The 23,300-nt window shown below is 39.6% G+C and overlaps 2 protein-coding genes across 3 annotated transcripts; one reads left to right on the top strand and one right to left on the bottom strand.

Moving 5' to 3' along the window:
• Positions 1-209: 209 nt before the first annotated feature.
• On the top strand, positions 210-12,675 carry LOC110155729 (zinc finger protein 271-like). Its single transcript, XM_055151371.1, has 6 exons — positions 210-399; positions 2,273-2,393; positions 2,805-4,354; positions 6,913-6,922; positions 9,906-10,025; positions 10,567-12,675. Exons 1-6 carry the CDS (start codon positions 351-353, stop codon positions 11,318-11,320), a joined length of 2,604 nt encoding a protein of 867 aa, XP_055007346.1. The 5' UTR covers positions 210-350; the 3' UTR covers positions 11,321-12,675.
• A 3,921-nt stretch (positions 12,676-16,596) lies between these two features.
• Positions 16,597-22,473, bottom strand: LOC110155728 (zinc finger protein OZF-like). 2 transcript variants are annotated; one of them, XM_020919885.2, is made up of 3 exons: positions 22,336-22,442; positions 21,190-21,607; positions 16,597-18,722 (listed from the first exon to the last, which is right to left on the bottom strand). In XM_020919885.2, the coding sequence occupies exons 2-3, from the start codon at positions 21,366-21,368 to the stop codon at positions 17,462-17,464; spliced, it is 1,440 nt and encodes a 479-aa protein (XP_020775544.2). In that variant the 5' UTR covers positions 21,369-21,607; positions 22,336-22,442; the 3' UTR covers positions 16,597-17,461. The 2 variants fall into 2 exon arrangements, with proteins under 2 accessions (XP_020775544.2, XP_055008159.1); XM_055152184.1 differs by lacking the exon at positions 21,190-21,607 and having other exon boundaries at positions 22,336-22,473.
• Positions 22,474-23,300: the final 827 nt, after the last annotated feature.

Raw genomic sequence — 23,300 nt, forward strand, 5'->3', positions numbered from 1 at the left:
AATTTATTATTATTATATATTATTATTATTATTATTATTATTATTATTATTATTATTATTATTATTATTATTATTATTATTATTATTATTATATTTATTTTATTTTTTATATACTGATCTAATAATAATTGTTTCAAACACATGGATTAACATAGGCTACAGTAGGTGGCAGCAATGCATCTTTTCACATCGGCGTGTTGTCTGCAGAAGAAAATCACAGTAAACACACACGGAGCTAAAGCTAACCCGCTAACCCTTTTAGTGAACAGCACAATAAAGGCTCAGAGTGGATGACTTGTCCGTGGTTCAGGTTTCTGCAGTGAAAAGGACGCGCGCTCTCGCTGTGCCAAATGGATTCTGAGTCTGTCCAGACGCACGAACCGCGCGCAAGTCTCACAGGTACGTGCGCGCTGCAGATGTGCTCGTGAAATAGCGCGATACCGGGTCCTAAGGGTGACCAGATGACCAAAATGAAAAAAGCTGAGATGCACCCTGGTTATGATGGTCGGTAATAACAAAACTATGAATTAAGAACGTTATTATTAAGCTCTCAGTCCAGTCTCACACGCACTAGAACAGGCCCATATCTGAGAGACTTCTGTTTGTGATGCATTTTCTGGCCTTTTGGCAAATTCAAGACCAGATTTCTTAGTCTGTCTAAATTACACAAATGGATTTCTTTGAGCTTTAAGCCATGTTATAATGTTGTAACGACCTTAAAATACCCGAATTTGTGTTTTATTTCATTTACATATGTTTGAGTAACACTGAATGAAACAAAACACAACTCCACGTCTGTTTGTGATGATTAAACATGATAATACAGATCAGGAAATAGTGTAATATGGTCTTCTAACAAACATAGTTTAATATTTTCTTGTTTTTATTGTTGAACTAGTCAAAATAGGGACACCTGAGACATTTCTTGTGTAAAACTGGGACATATCTGCTGAGTAAAAAGGGACATTTGGTCACTTTATACATGTATTATTAGAGCTAAAGGTCTTGAAACCTGTCAGAGCTTATTTGACAAAGAAAATGTGCTCTTTTAGGCTGTTATCACATGAATAGCTGCTTATGGAAAGTGAAAGTAAAACAAAACAGATGAAAACGACATTTACATTCTGTAAACTTGGTTAGATTTGGTTAAAGTTGATATAATCAAAAGCCAAAAGACTTCAGGGACAGAAACCTTTTCACACTTAATAAGAACAGTGTGAAAAAAGATTCTGTAGACTAGAAGAAGAGCAGACTTCAGGTACAGTTTTTGTCAAGTTTTACATCTGATAATGGCTTTGTCCAAAACTCCGGAGCAGGTTAAACTCCGTGCACTTTCACTAGAATCATTTGGAAAGTTTTAGCCCTGGAATTGACACTTGTTAACATGAAAAGAATCGCTTCATGACATCACAAGGTGAAACAGAGCATTTTGAGCTTTGGAGATGTAGACAGGCTAATAATGTAGGGTTACTCAAACATGTGTGAATGAAACAAAACACAACTCCAGGTCTATTTGTGATGAAGTAACAAGATTATAACATGGCTTAAAGGTGCATTGTGTAAATTTTCTGGTGGAGTCCAGTCCTTTTCTCCATGGAGATGTTATTGTTTTGTCTGAAATGTTTCACAGTATGGCATTAAACCTTTCTAAATCAAACCAAGTTACAGGTCAGACTGGTGGAGATGCAACTTCAGTCAATTTTGAGCAACAATTGAGCTATAAAACTACTTGTAACTGAATAAATATAAAGTAGAGCTCTTTAATGTTATACTGTGGAACATTTTAAAGAGCCATAATACTTCCATAGAAACAAGAGGTGATGGACCCCCAGCCCAAAAGCTAGATGGTGTACCTTGAAATCTCACAAGAGTCAATTTTGTGTAGTGTACGACCTTTAATTAAGTGTGTGTACAAGACCACAGAATTACATAAACAATTAAACTGGATTATTCAACTTAAAGCTTTACTGACAATGACAATTTAGTAATTAATAATATTTTATTTGGAGCTATATAATTCATGTTTTATATTATGAATCCTGTTTTGGAGGTCGTCTTCTCTGAATGCTCACTTGGTTTCAAATTTCCCAGATTGTTTCCCCACAGATCAGAGCTCGAAAGTCTCCTGCTCAGTTTTTTAAATCCATAAAGCATCGCCTCACCCAACTGCACTCACACAGGCTCTGGACCACAGCAGCACCCAGAGCCCCTCCTGCAGATTTACACCATTCTCACTGTGATGTTGATAAATGAGGACTGTTGTCTCCTGCAGGTGTCCAGACGTCCGCTCTGAGTCCTAATCCCAGTCTGAAGCAAGAACTGACAGAATCTCCACAGATTAAAGAAGAGCCAGAAGAACTGAGCATCAAACAGGAGGAAGAGCAGCTGCCAGTGTGAGTCACAAACAGTGTCTTTTGTGTTTAGATGTGTTTAAAGTGATTATTTTTTTATATTTATTAAGATCCTCATTAGCAGTATGAGGGCCAGATGGTTTGCCTGGGGTCTAATTTTATAAAGACAATATAATTAGTTCTATAATGATTTCATTTACATAATTAAAATGTCCTTAATGTGCACTGGTTGATTCGTTCAAAATGACCAAAAGAAATGTTTGAATCACATTTCACTCGTCTGACATTTCATACATTGACTTGACATTTTCAGTGAATTCATAAATACATTTCAAGCAATTTCCTGTATACATTTAGTTTAATTACATTTTTAGTACATTTTTATTCTGTTGTTCCTGGGCCAAACATGTGACTTTATTATTGTGACAGTCATGTATGTTTTTTATTTTGCAGATTTGTCCCAGACTCCGGTGGTGTGTGTGTGAAAACAGAAGAGACCTCCCAAACTGAGCTCAAAAAAGAGGCAGAGGACACCAGCTCAGAGACACATGTCCACAGAGAGGACACACAGGGAGAGGACATCAGCTCAGAGACACATGTCCACTCTGAGACCGATGGAGACACAGAACACTCCTCTGACACTGACACTGCCTCAGAGACCAGTGACACTGTGGACAATGGAGACACATCAGGAACAGCTGAAGGAGCTAAAGAGAAGACACACCAGTGCTCTGTTTGTAACAATATATTTGGGTCTCAAAAGGATTTAGAGGGGCAGACAGGAGGGAAACCATTCAGCTGTTCAAACTGTAAGAATAGACTTACTGAAAAGAATCCTCCTGCAGAACTCACAAGGACAAACACGAGTGAAAAACCTTTCAGCTGTTCAATGTGTAACGCACGGTGTGTCTCGAGGTCTCAGTTGGATATTCATTTCAGAAGCCACACAGGTGAGAAACCATTCAGCTGTTCTACCTGTAGTGCACGGTTTACCTCCAACTCTTCTCTGAAAAGACACATGAGACGTCACGCAGGAGTGAAACCTTACAGATGTTCTCTCTGTAGTTCTCGTTTTATCACGAACTTTGATCTGAAAATTCATTTCAGAACACACACAGGAGAGAAACCCTACAGTTGTTCGATTTGTAATGCACCGTTTGGCTCGAGCTCTTCTCTGAATAGTCATATGAGAAGTCACACAGGAGTCAAACCTTACAGCTGTTCTGTCTGTAATATAAGCTATGCCTCGCACTCTTCTCTGAAACAACACATGAGGAGCCACACGGGAGAAACACCTTACATCTGTTCTTTCTGTAATACACATTTTTCTTCGAGCACTACTCTGAAACATCACATAAGAAATCACACTGGAGAGAAACCGTACAGCTGTTCTATCTGTAACGTAAGTTTTGCCTCACGTTTTTCTCTGAAACATCATCTAAGAAGTCACACAGGCGAGAAACCTTACAGCTGCTCTATCTGTAGTGCACAGTTTGGCTCGAGCTCTTCTCTGAACAGACATTTGAGAAGTCACACAGGAGTCAAACCTTACAGCTGTTCTATCTGTAACACAGACTATGCCTCACGCTTTTCTCTGAAACAACATATGAGAAGTCACACGGGAGAGAAACCTTACTGCTGTTCAATTTGTAACGCACGTTTTTCTAAAAGCACGATTCTGAATTATCACATGAAAAGTCACACGGGGGAAAAACCTTTCAGCTGTTCTGACTGTGATAAGCGTTTTACTTTGAGCTCCAATCTGAAACAACACATGAGAAGCCACACGGGAGAGAAACCTTTCAGCTGTTCGGTTTGTAATGCACGGTTTGTCTCGACTTCCTCTCTGAAAAAACACATGAGAAGGCACACAGGAGAGAAACCTTACAGCTGCTCAGTCTGTAATGAACAGTTTGTGTGGAGCTCTTCTCTGAAAAAACATATGAGAAAACACACAGAAGAGGTTTGGTCTGAACAGAACGTGACTGAAGGTTTTGAGACGAGTTAAACGTCCTCATTTAATTCATCGATGCATCAATTAATTTTAAAGTGATTATTTAATATAAACAACTAACTACAACCACGGTTCAAATTGAGCTAATAGGGAGGTACAAGGATCACTGTGATTGGTCACTTATCCACACTTCAAACTCCGTCCCTTCAGCCAGATGTTTGTTTCAGAAACTCTAGGCTGTAACCAGGGCAGTCATGTGTAATGTCACGAACTTCTGGAAAAAGCAGAGGCCACCGGAGGCAGCTCAAACGTAGATTTAGGTATGTTGTAAAACACAAATGTCCATAAACATCATTTTCCTTTGTCCTAACAGGAGTGCGTGCTTCTTTTTCTCTCCTTCCTGCTCAGAGGTTGGGGTGAACTGGAGTTGTGTGGGTTGTAATTAAGACTTTTTCTCAGAGGCTTTTGTCATATGTGTATATTTGTCCAATGACCTCCAGCTAGGGATGTAACAATAACCAAAATATTTTGATATCGTATTGTCAAAAGTCTCACAGTAATATCGTGGGCTGTCACAATATATAGAATCACATGTTCCTTTGTTTAAATGCATGGTTTTATAGTTGCAACAGCTTATAAACACAGGGGACTACATATCCCATGATTCATTTCAGTGCAGACAACATGAAGAAATATGTTTTTTACTTGAATTCTTGGGATTATAACAAAAATAATTCACACCAAAATCTTGTCAAGGCATTTTAAAAGCAAAAAAGTGTCCCATCTACAATTATATTAGCATCTTCAACATATCGTAATAAATATCGTACCGTGAGATTTGGATATCGTTACATCCCTACCTCCAGCACAACGTATCCCTAATATAATATAATAACGCTGATCTTAAAGTGCAGCATGATAATAATAATCATTTATACAGTGCCTTTCAAAGCACCTTAAGGACTTTACAGAGCAACAACCACAACACAAAACTTCATTCTAGGCAAGGTGGGTGAAGTGTTCTAACCACTGAAAGAGAAGCAGCACATGTGTATGGACTCTGAATTTTTAATAATCACTAAAGGAGAAGGGGGCGGAGTTAGGGGGTAGGTGGCAACTGAAGTTTTCTGAACACCCAAGACACGAACGCAGGACAATTCAGAATTACTCAAACGTGCAAGAACTGATTTAACAACTTACGATAATCTTATAATGAGGGGACGTCTCTGTTAGGGCTGTAGTTGCTCAGTCGATTAATCGGTCGATGGAATCTTAGTTAATAAAAATGTGTGTTAGTTACCTCATTATTTTATTTAGACGATAAGGATTTCTATGGGACAACAGCAGAAAGGAGAAGCTACTGAGTTATAGCTGCACATTTGTGGTATTTTCGCTATAACGTAAATATATGTTTACATAAATATTACAGTGCATCATTTGCCCAGTGTCATACATTCAACTTGTACCCAATTTTATTTTATTAAATGAAAATCTGTGGAATATTTGCTCAACTGAAGAATATCTACTGAGTCCACCAAGCCTCTTAAGTTCCATCCTAACAGTGTCCATAAGGCTCTGGCAGGAAAATCCGTTTTTCTCAAATAACTTTAAAAAATAATGCATTTTGGGCCATGGTGTCAATGAAAGTTGAATATAAATGTTGCTATTTTTGCATCTTTTGGTACCAATTTTATATCTCTATCTTCATAACTTTCTGAGATATGACAATTTTATCAAGATTTTGAGTGTTTTTCACACTCCAATATCCACAAAGGCCAAAGATGAAGGCAAGACAATTTTATTTGTACACCACAATTCGTACACTAAGTAATTCAAAGTGCTTTACAGAATAAGAAATACATTAAAATCACAATAAAAACAAATCAAAACATAAAGATTAAAATTTAAAAAGAGAGACATAAATTAGAGAGAAGAGTGCGGAATGAAAAATCTTTCAGTCATATGCGCAGTGAAACAGAACCGTTTGAGTCAAAGTAGAGGTTTGTCTCACATGTTCAGGAAGACTGTTCCAGGTTTTAGCTGCGTGAACCTGAAACTCTGACTCCCCTTGTTTAGTCGTGACTCTGGGCACCAGCAAGAGGCTGGTCCCTGAGCTCCTCAGAGTGCGAGATGGTTCATATGACACTAACATAACAGAGGTGGACTTTGGTGCTCGGCCATGAAGAGACTTGTACACAAGCAGAGCCTCTTTAAAATGAGAGACATAAAATTTGTTCTCTTGCTGTAGTGATCATAGACTGTATAAAAAAACTGGAGTAAGCGAGTGTGACGTCACCAGAGCGTCCCAATGACAGGTATGTCTCAGGGTTTGGTAAGTTTCCAGAAAAAATCTGGATGTTATTAAAGAAAAACAGATTTTTCAGCTCAGATTCAAGGCTTCTGCAGGGACTAAACTTCAGAGGCTTCATGGACCCAGAAAACATCAATAGAATTTCATGAAATTTCTCACGGAAGTTTACTTTGGCAGGTGTAAAATAATTTGATACTAGGTACAGATTGATTATATAAAAATTTCAAAAAGTTGGGCAAATGTTGCACTCTAATAAATATATTATTATTTTCTTAATAAATTGTTGTTTCCTGCAGGTGTAGTCTTGTGAGTTTGGGTCAGATAAATTTTGATACAGAATAGCTGTGTCGGCCTCTCTTCAGTTGACTAACCAATCAGCAGCGTGTGTTTTTAGTCCAACAAGAATTTATTTTGTCGACTACATGCCTACCGTCACTATAAAAAGGTTAGTTAATAAAAGTAGATTTTAATATGTCCCCTTAAAAGTGAATGAGTAGAAGATGTTTTTGTCATATTTGAACAACATTTGAAAGTCCTTCGTCCTGTGTTCTTCTTCTTTTGGCATTTGGATAGAGCATATGCTGCCCCTTTCTGGATTTGTGCTTCTGTGTGACTCATAGATTAATAATATGAATAAAAAGTGCTCCCGTTTCATTGTCACCCGTTCATAGTTTACTGAAATATGAAAGCATTCTCTGACTGTGGGGTTTTCCTGCTAAAATGGTCAACATTCATGAATATTTTGACAGAATTAAAAATCATTTCAGACCTCTTTTGTTGTCCAACGTCATGATTCACAACAACAGATCTTGACAAGGTCTTAGTGTGAATCATTATGGTGAGAATAGAACAAATTCAGATTTAAAAGTGCGCCTCAAGTCACAGGCCTCAAGTCACAGGCCTCAAGTCAGAGTCAAGTATCAAGTCACTGACCTTTAAGTCCAAGTCAAGTCCTAAGTCTTAATGCATTTTATCAAGTCAAGTCTCAATTCGTAAAAATAGTGACTCATGTCTGACTCACTCGAGTCCAAGTCATGATTTGCAAGTCCCCACCTCTAGTTTCTCCTTTTATGTTTTTCAAAGAGAGTGTGTAGAAATAGAAAAAAATATATATTTTTTGTTTGATACTGGTCTAATAATTATCAGATTGTCCCGTCAGAGTTACACAGGTTACAGTAGGTGGCAGCACTGCGTCCTTTTACATAAGTTTGTAGTCCGCTGAAGAAGACCATGGTAAACACACACGGAGCTAAAGCTAACCCGCTAACCCTGTAGTGAAAAGCAGAATAAAGGATCAGAGTGGATGACTTGTCCGTGGATCAATTTCTGCAGTAAAAAGGACGCGCGCTCTCGCTGTGCCAAATGGATTCTGAGTGTGTCCAGACGCACGAGCCGCGCGCAGGTCTCACAGGTACACAGACTAAAAGGCTCAACTCTTTGCTTTTCTCTGCACTGTTTCCTTCCTCAAACTTTTTCCACGCAGTTCACTGGTGGGCAGAAGCACATTATAGCCAAAAACTGCTGAAAACTGCAAATAATCCAAAAGACATCAGTTTCACACTAAATAAGATCACTGCGTAAAAAATCTAAACTAGAGGAAGAGAAGATCAGGGACAGTGTTTGTCAAGTTTAAAATGTTATAATGACTTTGTTAAAACCCCTGGAGAGATTAAAATCACAAACGACCATTGTAGTAGTAGGTGTAGTAAGTAAGCTATAGTGACCGGCTTTTTTTTTACACGAGTTATGTGTTATTTAAAGCTGCACTATGTAACTTTTTGGGTGGGGGTCTGTCACCTGCTTGTTTTTATGGATATGTCCTTCCTCAAATGTTCCACAGTGTGATATTAAACAACTGTACTTTACATTTATTCAGTTTCAGGTGGTTTTATAGCTCAGAAATACCTAGAAAAACAGACATTCTGCCTGTGAGCGGGGTCGCCTCTCCTCAGATTTGACCTGTAACTTGGTCTGGTTTGGTCTCCATGAAGATAGAAAGGTTTAATGCCATACTGTGAAACATTCCAGACAAAAGCAATAACATGTCCATGGAGAAAAGCGTTTGACGGAGCCTCCACCAGAAAAGCTACACAAAGAAACTGCCTTATTCGTCTATGCTTCGCTGAAAACACAGAGGACGTAGTTTCTGTGGAGAAACTCTTGTGAGCTCATAAATACTGGACAAACAGATGGAAGAGATGGACACCTGGTTTCCACAGTTCGCTTAGGGCTGCTTTGGTGGAGTGTTTCCCTGACAACGGGCTCAGGATGCTTTAGGATAGGTCTATAAGACACACCCAACTGTGTTTTCAGGTTTATTTACTTTAAGTTTCTTGTGATTTCTTCATCTCTTGTGGTTTACCAGTAACTGCATCCTCCAATATCCCTGTGAGACAAAGTGACATCATAGTATTTCAGTTTTATTACATCCCTGAACCCTGGTGATAAAGTGGGAGGAACATGATCCAGTTTGTTCCTGTAAAATTAAGACCTTTAGATCTTTAGATTTATTTATTTATTAATTTATTTATGTATTTATTTAGATAGGGACAATGCACAATCTACATTAACCTTAACAGGAGAGATGTTTGTACCAAGTTGTAGCACCAGTTCTTATTTCCACCTGTCGTCCCTGGGCAGATTAATTGATTGATTGTATTTAATTGACCTTATCTATCAGCTGTTCTTCCTGGAGACCTGTGTGGCATGTTTTAGGTTGATGGGGGGGGAAATATCAACCTGAAAATATCAACTGTCAAGAGAGAAGTGTTTTCTAAAAGTAATATATTTTGTTATTTTTGAGGAGAATACTCTCAAGTCACAGAGCTTAACTCCCAGTCATGTTCTGAGTCACTGGTCTCGAGTCTGAGTCAAGTCCCAAGTGTCAAAATGGCAGCTCAAGTCGTGATTTGCAAGTCCCCACCTCTACAATAAATTGTCATGAAACCATGTATAATTACTTTAAAGTCGCCAGCTTTGCCTCACACATTTCTCTCAAATGTCTCCTCTTAAAAATTCTTGTAGCATTCAGAACAAAATATTTACCGGGAATTTCTTTTACGTGAGATAAGTAAGAGTTTGGTGCTTCTATTGTTGATACGGAAAAAAAAGCCATGCTGTTTCTCAATCCTTTATGTCAGGTTTTTGTCTTTTTAATTGTTTCCATCATAAAAAACAGAGTATGTGTCTCTCTGATCTGTGCCACAGGATCATAAATACCCTGCGCCCTCTAAGGCACACTTACCTTCTGACTGTGATGCTGATAACTGAGGACTGTTGTCTCCTGCAGGCGTCCAGACGTCCCTCTGAGTTCTAATCCCAGTCTGAAGCAAGAACTGTCAAAGACTCCCCAGATTAAAGAAGAGCCAGAAGAACTGAGCATCAAACAGGAGGAAGAGCAGCTGCCAGTGTGAGTCACAATCACTTTAAACACATCTAAATACAACTGTTTATTTATTTATTATAATTTTTGAGATTTTATTTATTTTTGTTTATTTTTTACAAATTAAGAGGCTATTTATTTTATTTTTTTATTTAAACATTTTATAATAATAATAAAAAAACATAATTAGTTCTGAAAACATTTGAATTAATTTCCATGATTCAGATGTAAAAATCTTAAATGTGCCGACCAAAACAAATGTTTCAAGTACCTTACTGTAATAAAAAGAAGTAAATACTTCTAAATAGTTTAGGCAATATCTTGTGGTGTATGTGTGTATGTATGTGTTTATGTATGTATGTGTTTGTGTGTTTATGTGTGTTTGTGTGTGTGTTTATATGTGTGTTTATATGTGTGTTTATGTTTGTGTTTATGTTTGTTTTTGTGTTTATGTTTGTGTGTTTGTGTCTTACAAAAAACAAAAAAATCATAACACGGATCAGTAAACAAACAAACACATAATTTCTTACTGTGACAATCATGTTTTATTTTTTGTATTAATTTTCAGATCTGTCCCAGATTCCGGTGGTCTGTGTGTGAAAACAGAAGAGACCTCCCAAACTGAGCTCAAAAAAGAGGCAGAGGACATCAGCTCAGAGACACATGTCCACTCTGAGACAGACGGAGACACAGAACACTCCTCTGACACTGACACTGCCTCAGAGACCAGTGACACTGTGGACAATGGAGACATATTGGGACCAGCTAAAGGAGCTAAAGAGAAGAGACACCAGTGCTCTGTTTGTAACAAAATAAAGGATTTAGAGAGGCAGATTACAGTCCACACTGGAGGGAAACCATTCAGCTGTTCAAACTGTAAGAAGAGATTTACTGAAAAGAATCGTCCTACAGAACTCACAAGGACAAACAAAAGAAAGAAGAAAAGAGGACACACACAACAAACACGTTTTAGCTGTTCTGTGTGTAATGCACAGTGTGGCTCGAGGTCTCGGCTGGAAAGTCATTTCAGACGTCACACCGGAGAGAAACCTTTCGGCTGTTCTACCTGTGACGCAAAGTTTAGCTCCAACTCTTCTCTGAAAAGGCACACGAGACTTCACACTGGAGAGAGACCTTACAGGTGTTCTGTCTGTGATTCTCAGTTTATCACAAACTATGATCTGAAAATTCATTTCAGAACACACACAGGAGAAAAACCTTACAGCTGTTCAATGTGTAATTCACGGTTTACGTCCAACTCCTCTCTGAACCAACACATGAGAAGTCATAGAAGAGAAACCATACAGCTGATCTGTCTATAATGTAATGTTTTTCTATGAGCTCTAAATATTCATGGAGTATGTTATGTGAGCCCAGGAGAAAAGACACGAGGCTGGAGTTCTAACGCAGGAGAAGTTTATGTACATCAGTACAGACCAAGCACCTGGAGATATGAGCTCTCAGACATGGTGCAAGTGTGGTCCATTCTAGTCTTAGTGCAGTCCAGTCTGGCATGCTTCTATTGTAGGGAGTATTATACCTCTGATGACTTGGAATGGAATGGAATTTCTCTAACTGCAAGGTGGATGAAGTGTCTTGCTTAAGGACCTGGTGACAGAACTACTAGTGTGTCAAACTGGAAACTGATCTTCTGACCTCTGGGTTGGGGGACCACTGCTGTAACCACTGTGCCACTGTCAGGAAGTTTGCACGTGGCTCTTCTGGTTCCTGCTGACTCCCATTGTCTTCCATTAGAATATTGTCGCCCCTTTCTCCGTAACTGCTGCTGTGAGCCTCGTCATTTTGGTCTTAAATGTTTATATTAAGCTGCTCTACATCCTGGTGTTTTGTTGTTTTGGTTTGTTTTGCTGTTTTGTCCTTAAAAAAAAATCTCATTCATAATAGAGAGCCTAGTTTCAGATTCGCTCCTGTAACTGTAGCATCACGAGCTTCATTTGAGTGGAGCTGAACGCTGTGGGTGACGTCACACTCTCTTAGTCCACTTTTTAAACGGTCTATGAGGCTATGCTGTGGCCCCAAAATGAAACATGAAGAAGAACTGATCTCTTTCCAGTGTCACTTGTTCACAGTCAGTTTAATGAAACATTTTGCACAAAGCCTTCTCTGACTGAGCTCAAACTGTTTCCACATTCATGAACAGGCTTCATCTGCTTTTTAGAATTTTATGGCTCACTTTTAAAGTTATATTTCAGGACTTTTAACCCCATACGAGCCCTCCCGCAGCTTTAAATCCCCAGGCAGGTCCCTATTTGCCTTTTCTTAACTGGTTTTAACAATTTTTATTTTTTATTTTTTTATGAAGTAATTAAATATATGAATTGAAGTGTTTGATCCTATTTGTATCATTCTGTTAATTGATCTCTGACTGTCTTAAACCTTGTTTTTAACAGTGCTCTATAAATATTTATTCAGCATTATTTATTATTTTGATAGAATGACATCATTTACATTCGTTTAGACTCCTTTTGCAGTCCAATTCACAAAATGGCAGGAAAGATTTACTCCTTTTATCATCCAACTGCACACTTCACATCATGACAAGACAGATCCTAAATTCACTGATGAGTCTGTTGAGCATAAGATAATTTTTTTCTTCAGTTGACACAATCGTTTACAATCAGTAGAATCAACCCGAATACCTCTGTAATGGATAATAAATAATAATAATAAATAATTTGGGCTCCACATCTTCATGTTCTCCTCGTCACAGTGAACCTCACACACGTTTTCATTCTCCTGCACTCACTGACAACAAACAGACTCTTGACAGGATTTCTTTTAAGAGGCCTAACAGGATTGGCCTTGGATCCAGAATACACACCTCCAGGATGAGTCTGGTCACCGGTGAATCTCCCAGAGTTCAGATGGGCATGATTGACAAGTGGATTAACCAATCAGGGACATGCATGGTAAGTCCAAACCTGCTTCTTATGAGGAAAAAGTAAATGACTGAAGCACTAAACTGTTTTAATCTGAGGTGAAAGGAAAGTAATTTTGTTTGTAAGTGATGCGTGACCAATGAGCTCCTTCATTTCACATGCGACAATGAAATAGACAAATCTGATTGGACGATCAAGTTTGGTTCTAGCTCGAGGTGTGACAGAGTGTGGGGAGATATTATTCTGAATTTGCAATCACACAAACATGATAAAAAACATACAACCTGCATCCAAATAAACTTGATCCTGTAATCCTCAAGCAAAGTTCAAACAGACGTGGGCCTCTCTTTGTTAACACCATTACAAAATCATGTCAAGCGCTTTGCTCCAGTGACACTAAAGAACTTCTCTGGTGGAGCCATCTGCTTGTCTCCATGAAAATTCTATTGTTTTGTTTGTAATGTTCCACAGTATTTAACTTATATTTCTTGCATTTATTTAAAGCCACAAAAAGCCAATTCTTAATCAACAAATACACTAAAGGCTTTTATTTCTGAAAAACATGTAACCTTAAACTGAGCAGGCTTGCATCTCCACAGACCTGACTCTCACTTGGCCTGGAGAGCTTCCACAAACACCAGCTTTTCTTTTCGTAGCACGTATTCTCTGAAAGCGACACTAGAGGGACCCACTTCCCTGTGAAATGCGTAACGTGCTTGAGCAGCTTCAGGAAAATGCTGCTTCAAATGCTCAGGATATTTGATGGCACGAAAGCCTAATGTGTTTTATTGGTTATTGATTCCTGATTATTTTCTGTGAAATGTTTTATTTGTGCTCAAAGAATGACAGAATCATGTTTACTTTATATTATTTACCAGAGTTGGGGACTTGCAAATCATGACTTGGATTCAGAGTCAAACTTGAGTCACTATTTTTAGGACTTGAGGCTTTTTAGGACTTGATAAAATAGAAAAAGACTTGGGACATGACTTGGACTTGACCCCTGTGACTTGAGAAGACTTGATGCTTCTCCTAAAATATATGTTTTTAGAAAATACTCTTCTCTCTACAGTTGTGTGATGGAAATTTATATTGTGGAAAGATTTCTCTCAATGTGTCTTTGTGTAAATGAATGTGGTTTCTACCTGAGACCCAGACCCCCACAGGAAAATATTGATTATGATTGATTAAATTAAAATAGTGATTAGTTTATCTATTAGAAACATATTTGGTCTTGTGTCTAAAACTCATTTGGTTTGTTAGAAAGACCCTTCAATGTAAACACTTCTGTTCCCTTTTGCTTGCTGATCTTATGAGGACAAATTTGTGAATATCGATGCAAATCAGACCAAGCACATCTGGCCACACCCCAGTAGGAGTCGTCATCTTCTCCCTTTGAAATGTATATGTCCTCTGTTCAACTCAGACTACATAAACTTGGTGCTTTGTAACATTCAGAGTCAAATGGGGTAAGATGTGGTAGGGACATGCTGCTGGTGAAGAGAGGCTGTTGGTCTCTGCTGTAACAAGAATAAACCTTGGTCTGTATCCCAAAAACTCATCGGGTTTCGCAAATGGATTCATTACTTATCATCAAGCGATATACAATTTTTTCCACAACAGTTGATAAATGCGGTGCTGAATTTTACAGGAACAAACTGGAACATGTCCCTCCCACTTCTATTTGTTACTTGTAACTGAAGTACTGTGATGTGGTATCATCAAAAGTACTACAGTAATATATAGTACAATACAGTAAAAGAGAGGGAACTACATAGAACATGATCCTTCTATTTCAGTGCAGACTTCTTGACAAAAGAACTTGTTAAACACTCTTAAATCTTAATTATTTATATTTTGACCGTAATAATTCACACTTTTGTCAAGTCATTTAAAAGCTAAAATTTGTATTTCTTCAACTCATATACCGTGACTTTTTAAGTACAATTTAGTTCATATCAAGTCATATAAACAGGAAAAATCTAAGCTATATTTGTTTACTTTTTTGGTTTGAAGACTTGAAATAACTGGAAGCTCAAAGCAGACGACTCAGATTTGACTTGGATTTATGGGCCAGTGACCAGAGACTCGACTTGGACTTGCCTGTCTTTGACTTGGAACTTGACTCAGACTTGAGGTCAAAGACTTGAGACTTGCAAAACAAGGACAATGACTCTGCTATTTACAACACCAATTCTTGCCATTCTTCTACCTAAAACCTCTACTGGAATCTTTGGGGGTAACTTGGTGCATTTCCTCTCTACCCTATAATCTACCCACCCTTTGTGTAGCTATTATGTTTTCACTCAAATCATATCAATTGGCTCTAGGCTACAGTCTGAGTTTTTATTCATAGTCAGACTTGGACGCGTGGTGTTTGGAGAATTTCTGCAGCCGCACTGAAGGCCTGGAGTGAAAAGTTACCACAGCCACAAAACAATGCCAGTTTGTTTTTGTTTTTTTGTAACATTTGGTTTTATTTTTGATTCATTATCACAAAGCTGCTATCCCCTCGCCCCGCTGTGTGCATCCCTCCTTTCTTTCTTTCACTTTCACAAATGAATTTTAAAGCTCATTAAAAATCACAAAAGAAAGCACCGGTGCGCCTGGTCAGACACATCACAACGGTCAATAACAGTGTCGTAAGAAAATCGTGGAGGTCTTTGCATTTTGTATCAGATTCTGTCCTCCAGCTCTCTCCATCTTTGAACTTTCTAAAGAGAATAAAGTTTAAGATGAACACAGAAGGCTTCAGGCTGTTCTCACACTGCCACGACTTCACTTAAACTCAGCAGCTGGATTCTGGAGCACAGTAAACAGCCACTGGAGCTCCTCTCGCTGTACCACACAGCCCCCAGTGAATGTAACAGAATGAAACTAGAAAAGCAGTCAGAGAGCGCAGACCTCCGCCAAGGACTACCCCCATTTTTTATATAAATTGCGATAAAATCAGTCTTCTGGATCAGATCCGGATCAGCCTTTGGAATATGAAAGAGGATCCCATTGTCCATCCCTGAGTCAAATTTCATGGGGTTTGGTCAATAATTAACAGAGATATTGAGAAACAAAATTTTTGGCCCCATTTACCACAATGTTAACTCAAATTTCAAAGTGATCCAGAATCCAGGATTTCTTCCGGATCACCCCCAAAATGAAATCAGTTCTTCCTTTTCACATTTCCAACAAATCTTGAAAATTTCATCAAAATCGGTCCATAACTTTTTGAGTTATGTTGCTAACAGACAAACAAACAAACAGACAAACGCCGGCAAAACATAACCTCCTTGGCGGAGGTAAAAAGCGCTTGGACCAGAGGATGTATGAATGGGCACTGTGGAGCTTGCCGTTTCTGTGTTTTGCCTCAGAAAGCTTTTTCTCTCCATTGAGGTTCATTTGGTCTTCCGATAATTTATGTTGTTATGTTCATTTTTGAGACCTAGAGTTTGTTTTCATACCTGACAGTTTCAGTGGAGGCAGGACGACAGCGCCATCTACAGTTTAACTTCCTCAGGACAGTATCCCAGGTGTGCGAGAGGTGTGCAGGATGAGTGGGGCGTTTTTACTCTCACACACCTGGGATACTGTCCTGAGGAAGTTAAACTGTAGATGGCGCTGTCGTCCTGCCTCCACTGAAACTGTCAGGTATGAAAACAAACTCTTGGTCTGAAACAGAACCTAATAACATAAATTACCGGAAGACCAAATGAACCTCAATGGAGAGAAAAAGCTTTCTGAGGCAAGACACAAAAACGTCAAGCTCTACAGCGCCTATTCATTCATCCTCTGGTCCAAGCGCTTTTTTCATTCTGTTACATTCACTGGGGACTGTGTGGTAGAAAGACAGGGCCAAAACCTGTATAAATCAGCTGACTGGACATGTCACAGCAACATCACGTGACTCTAAGGAAGACCGTTAGTGAGCAATCAAAACTGTCAGGTATAAAAACAAACTCGGTCTGGAAAAAAAGCACCTAATAATAAAAATTATCGGAAGACCAAATAAACCAAATACAGAAACGGCAAGCTCCACAGTGCCCTTTCATACATCCTCTGGTCCAAGCACTTTTTTCATTCTGTTACATTCACTGGGGACTGTGTGGTACAGCGTGAGGAGCTCCAGAGCATGAGAGGAGCTGCTCTACAGAGGGAGAAGAGTGGCTGTTTACTGCGCTCCAGAATCCAGCTGCTGAGTTCGAGTGAAGTAGTGGCAGTGTATGAGAACAACCTGAAGCTTTTGTGTTCATCTAAAACTTTATTATCACCTTCCTCTGGTAGAAGACAGCATAAAAAACCTGTTGAAATCAGCTGAGAGGACACATCACAGCAACATCACGTGACGCTGAGGAAGATCGCTAGTGAGTAGTCGAAACTGTCAGGTATGAAATCAAACTCGGTCTGAAAAAAGAACCTAATAACATAAGCTTTTTCTCTGCTCCACCAGCGCACATCGCCCTCCCGGGTTTAAGTGAAAGACCTGTCGATAGGCTGTCCATGCGGCTCTGTCCACTCGAAGTCTGTTGCCATGGAGATAAGTCGTTTGGTCCGCTGATGTCCCCTCGTAGTTCATGGTGCGACGTTTGGGGTGACTGAGGCGTTTTGTGTCTGAACGAGAACTGGACCGACGATGATGTAAACAGGCCCAGTGTGCAGCGTGTGCACCGGGGCGGCACCGGCGTGTGTGACCAGGCCCACAGCGGGGCTCTGCGGGGCTGTTCTGTGCGTCCTCATGTGTACTCGCAGCTCCGCTTTAGAGGGAAACGTTTGCTTACAGAAAGAACACACTTGAGGTCTCTCTCTGGTGTGTATTCTACTGTGAACAACCAGAGCACTCTTATAGGAAAATGTTTTGTTACAGGTGGAGCAGCTGTAAGGTCTCTCGCCTGTGTGCGTCCTCATATGTGAGCTGAGTTTATACTTATTAGAAAAAGCCTTATTACAGTTCGAACAGCTGAATGGTTTCTCCCCCGTGTGCAAACTCATGTGATGCTTTAGCCCAGAGACGCCGGCAAAATCTTTCCCACAGAAGGCACAGCTGAATGGTTTTTCACCCGTGTGCGTCCGTCCGTGAGTGTGGAGGTTAGCCAGCTGGGAAAAGGATTTGTTGCAGACTGAACAGCTGTAAGGTTTCTCTCCTGTGTGCTTTCGTAGATGTACTTGTAGAACCGCCTTAGTGGAAAATTTCTCCTTGCAGACTGAACAGCTGAAAGGTCTCTCCCCTGTGTGTGTTCTTGTATGTGCACGTAGAGCTGAATTTGTGGAAAATGTTTTGTTACAGGTTGAACAGCTGTAAGGTCGCTCTCCTGTGTGTATCCTAATATGTGAATGTAGAGCTGACTTAGTGGAAAATGCTTTGCTACAAGTTGAACAGCTGTAAGGTTTCTCTCCTGTGTGAATCCTAATGTGTTTTTGTAGATCACATTTACTCCCTTTTATCTTCTTTTTACAAACAGGGCAGTGCTGAGTCTTGCTCCTAGTTCTTTCAGGTGTTGCTGACTCGTCTCCACTGTTCGCGGTGGCACTTTTCTCTGGTGCAGATCTGTTTTTGGGAGGTCGAGCAGTGGTGCCTCTGGTTCTGGTCTGGACTTGGTCATAGTCTTCGTCATCTGAGCAGCTGAATGGAGCTCTCCAGTCTTCATCGTTGTCAGTGTCAGAGGAGTGCTCTGTGTCTTCTTCTGTCTCTGAGGCGATGTCCTCTTCCTGTGTGTCTTCTTTAGGGACATGTGTCTCTAAACTGACGTCCTCTTCCTCTTTTTTGAGCTCAGTTTGCTGAAGCAGGGGCGTCTCTTCTGTCTTCACGTACACACCACTGGACTCTGAGATGGATCTGAAAAGGATTCAAACACGATCATGTCAATCTAACGTAGAGATACAAACAGACAATTTTGTTACTTAAAGAGTTTTTTTTTTTTTTTTAACATCTATTAACTGCTAGCACATAACGTATTTAGATCACCATGTCACTTTTCACATACATGACTTGAACTAGGAAGTACGAGCACATAAGTCTTGTGCTCAGGTCTCTGCACTGGCTCCTGTGGCTTAGAGACTTTAAAGCAGCTCTGCTTGTGTACAAGTCTCTCCATGGCCGCGCACGAAAGTACATCTGTAACATGTTAGTGCCTCATGAACCATCTCGCACACTGAGGACTTCACGGACCGGCCTCCTGCTGGTGCCCAGAGTCACGACTAAACACGAGGAGTCAGAGTTTCAGATTTATGCAGCTAAAACCTGGAACAGTCTGAAGATGTTAGACAGACCTCTACTTTGACTGTTTAAATCCAGGCTTAGAACAGTTCTGTTCAGCTGCATATGATCGAAAAGTTTTCATTTTTCATCCCGTACTCTTCTGTCTAATTCTCTAAATCTCTTTTTGATTATTTATGTTTTGATTTGTTTTTATTGTGATTTTAGTGTATTTCTTATTCTGTAAAGCACTTAGAATTACTTTGTTTACGAATTGTGCTGTACAAATAAACTTACCTTTAATGTTTTGAATATCCTGTATTTGCCGAAAACAACATATTAACATGTTTTATAAGTTTGCTCCCCATGTTAAGTCACTCCCCCTTCAGAGCACTTTCACATTAAACTCAACGTGCATTCTGCCGATGAAACTACTGCACATCGCATCAGGTTTTTCAAATCGCTGTGAACAGTTTTGTATCATATTTTTGTATATTTATGGAGAATTGTCGCGTGGGTGCATGGGGGATGTAGGCTTGTGGGCGGAGCCTTGTACAGACTCGTACTGCCAACTGTAAAGAATGTTCAAAGTCTCAGACATCATACATGGATGACATCTAAAACCTCTTCAAGCATGTTTTTAATGAGAGAACAAGCTTTCAAGCGCATATATTCCACTGTTTTATGATCTGTTATAATGTGAGTAACTGTTACCAGTTCATGACATCACAAAGTGGAACAACGGATTTTTAGCTTTGGGGATGTGGACAGACTAATAATAAAGGATTACTCAAACTTGTGAATGGAAACACAACTCCAGGTCTGTTTTTTCAGCATTTTAAGTACACATACAGGAGCAAAAAAATATATATATTAATTTGTAAACTGCATAAAAATGTTTTCTTTATAATCCTTGTGTTCTTGTGATTTTGTTTCTTTTTGTTTCTTTGTAACTGCAGGCATACTTGTTTTGTTTTGATACAGCCAGAGCAACTGTCTCCAACTTGGAAGATTCACTGGTGACCTAGTTGCCAAGTCTGCTTCTTTATAGCGAGTTTGGGCATCTATTTTTTTTTTTTTTTTTTTTTTTAGAAATGAGGTTGAGGTAAGTGAAATACAAAGTGTAAAAGTTTGTTGTGAGTTGCACGTTAAGGCCAAAAACATTTCAAGTTCAGACTTTTTTTGGACCTGACCGCCCATTTGCCACGTCAATAATGAAAGGAAATAAATCAGAGTAAAAAAAAAAGAAAATATAAATTAGAGCTTGGTATCATTAACAAGTTACTGATATGATACATACTTCGATACATGTCTCGATAGATTGAGCTTTCGATTAAGTACGATATATTTCAAATAGTTTCGTTACAGTTCAATGAAAATAAAGGCTAAATTTGTCTATGAAATTAAAAGTTTGTTAAACCACTTCTTGTGCAAAGTTAATATGAAACACACCCATTCTAAATCAAAAGTGTGAAAATGTCAAATGTGTCACATGAATGAGTTTCCTTCCTCTAAACAAGTAACAAAACTGTAGCTCTGTAACAAAATAATTTAGCAAAATATACAAAAAAATACTCTTGGCGATATATTGATACTGTATCATCACATTAAACGATACGATATATTGACATTTCGATATTTTTTCACACCCCTAATATAAATAAAAATCTAAATTGGTGCATTTTTACAGTAAGTGTCAATTGATTTGTAATGTTTAATATGATTTAGTGGCTCATTTGCAGTTTTGGATTTTAGAGTAAAGAATGTTTTGCTATTATTAAGGATTACATTAACCAACAAACTATTGATTTATTTTGTTTTCAAGCACAATTACATAAAAAACGTCAGTCACTGAACTAGTTTCTTCTGCTTTAATCACATTTGTGTTTGGGTCTCACACACTGGTGGGTCCGTAATATCAGAGGAGCTGCACAGAGGATTTAACAGTGATCTCAGTCGCACAAATACGGATTCATTTAACTTTACAGTGTTTACGTTTGTTTACATTAGCGATTAGAACCAATATGGCGGCAGGTGGCAGAAACTATCGTGCGTAAAACAGCATCATGTGTAGATCAGACATGTGCGTTCAAATGGCGGCGCTTACACTGGCAGCGGCTCTTCCTCCTGTTTGATGCGCGGCTCCTCTGGCTCCTCTTTAATCTGTGCGGTCTCTGGGAGGTCCTGGGTCAGACCCGGGTTCAGACCGGGCCCGGGACTCGTTGGGAGACTCGTCTGCATTCCCGCCTGGAGCAGCGCGGCTCTCGGACTCTGCGCCGTCTCCATGCGCTCCGGTTTCCTCTGGTTCTGTCTGTGGAGCGGCTCGGTTCCTCCTCGCGCTCCGCTCCTTCAGCAAAGATCTCGGCGCTGAGGCATTAGATATTTTCACACAAACCTTACCAGCTTTAGCTCCGAGCTAAGCACAAAGATACCGGCCAGAGCGGCGAGCGCGCACTACGCTGTGTCCGTCCCTCCGAGCGTTGCCAGATCTTCAAAATCATACTATCGTGTTTTGCCCCAGATTACTAAAAATATTGAGAATAATGCGCTAAAACATGTTCAGAATAGAATAAATAATGCAGAAATACACAGCCAAACAAAATAATACAGTAACACGCTCAGTTTTTGTTTTTGTTTTTTTGTTTTGTTTTTTTCTTCTTGAAGGTTTTGATTGTGAAATGAGAGGACAAACAGCGAGGACAGAGGAGACACACTGAGGAGACAGGAGACACAGCGAGGATAGAGACAGAGAGGAGCCAGAGAGGAGCGAGGAGAGGAAAGGAGACAGAGAGGAGCCAGAGAGGAGCGAGGAGACACAGAGAGGAAAGGAGACAGAGAGGAGCCAGAGAGGAGCGAGGAGACACAGAGAGGAAAGGAGACAGAGAGGAGACAGCGAGGATAGGAGACAGAAAGGAGCGAGGAGACAGAGAGGAGAGGAAACACAGTGAGGAGGGATGGAGACAAATCTGATTCAGTTTGTCTCGTTTTTATGTCTGTCCTTTGAAAAAAGATCTTTAATGCATTATTTAATGTTTTATCTTAACGATTCATTTCAAATTATAAATCAGATTTTACGGTCTCGCAGTGACTCGTTACATGTTACTCTTTCTTGAGTAGTTTTCCCAAATAGGCTACTTTTACACTTACTTGAGTAATTTCTTGAACCACTACTTAATACTTTGTACTTCTACTTGAGTAATATCATTTTAGAGTAACGTTACTTATTGCTTGAGTACAATTTTGGTTACCGTACCCAAGATGATGCAGCATGTACTTCATCCATCACTCTTCCTGTACTTTAGTTAAATAAAATTGAAACAATAGCAGCTCGTCATTGTGAGACAGAGTTTCACCCTGAACTCGGCCTCGTGGTTTCCTTTGTGGTTTCCTTCCTGCCTCCTCTGAGCTTCAGACATCGCTCACGGGACATTTGATTGACAGCTGAGGTGTGGAGGAGGGGGGAGGAGCAAAGGGAATTGAGATGCGGCCCTCGACATCACCCTCGTCCGTCTCCCAAAGGTGCGCTGCTGACGTCACGCGCGAGGCCTTCATGGTCCGCTCAATAAACGTGAATTTCTAGAACTCCAGCTGTACGTGCGGAGACACGTGCTCAGGGACAGACAGGGGGGAGAAGTAGAGCAAAGAGCTGCGCATTTAGACCGATACTTGGTTTATTACACATTTAGAAACAACTTCTCCACAGCGCTGAGTCATAAGAGAAAAGAATCTGTTGTTATAAACTGTGTCTGTATCATATTTGTTTGGACCAGAGGTGTGTTTGTGTCTGTGTGTGTCTGTGTGCGAGTGTATGTGTATGTGTCCGTGTTGTGTGTGTCCATAGTGCTGCACTGTGACCTATAGGACCTTACAGTAGGTCTATAGTAGTAAAAGAGGTGTCCCCATGTGGTGCGATAAAGGATGATAACAGTAGGATAGTCGGCCTAAACTTGCATTAGGTTACTGATTGTTACACAGCCAGTTTTTTTTTTTTTTTTTCTTTTCTCTGATCAGTTGCTGATCTGATCCAAGGGGATCAAAAGGGCCAGTTTGTTCATGTTTTACTTAGTTTGTGTGCTGTCAGATTTAAGTTGCAGAGTCCGACCAAATCCAGAATTAAACAGCTTCCAACCATAATGTTTCCATGAGACAAACTCTTACTCACTTTAAATCAGTAACAACAGGCCTATATTTAAAATAAATAGCTATAGTGCCATTTCA

The sequence above is a fragment of the Boleophthalmus pectinirostris genome, unplaced genomic scaffold (genome assembly GCF_026225935.1).
Source record: "Boleophthalmus pectinirostris isolate CB_2022bp ecotype Guang Dong unplaced genomic scaffold, ASM2622593v1 HiC_scaffold_16, whole genome shotgun sequence".
Taxonomy (NCBI): Eukaryota; Metazoa; Chordata; class Actinopteri; order Gobiiformes; family Gobiidae; genus Boleophthalmus; species Boleophthalmus pectinirostris.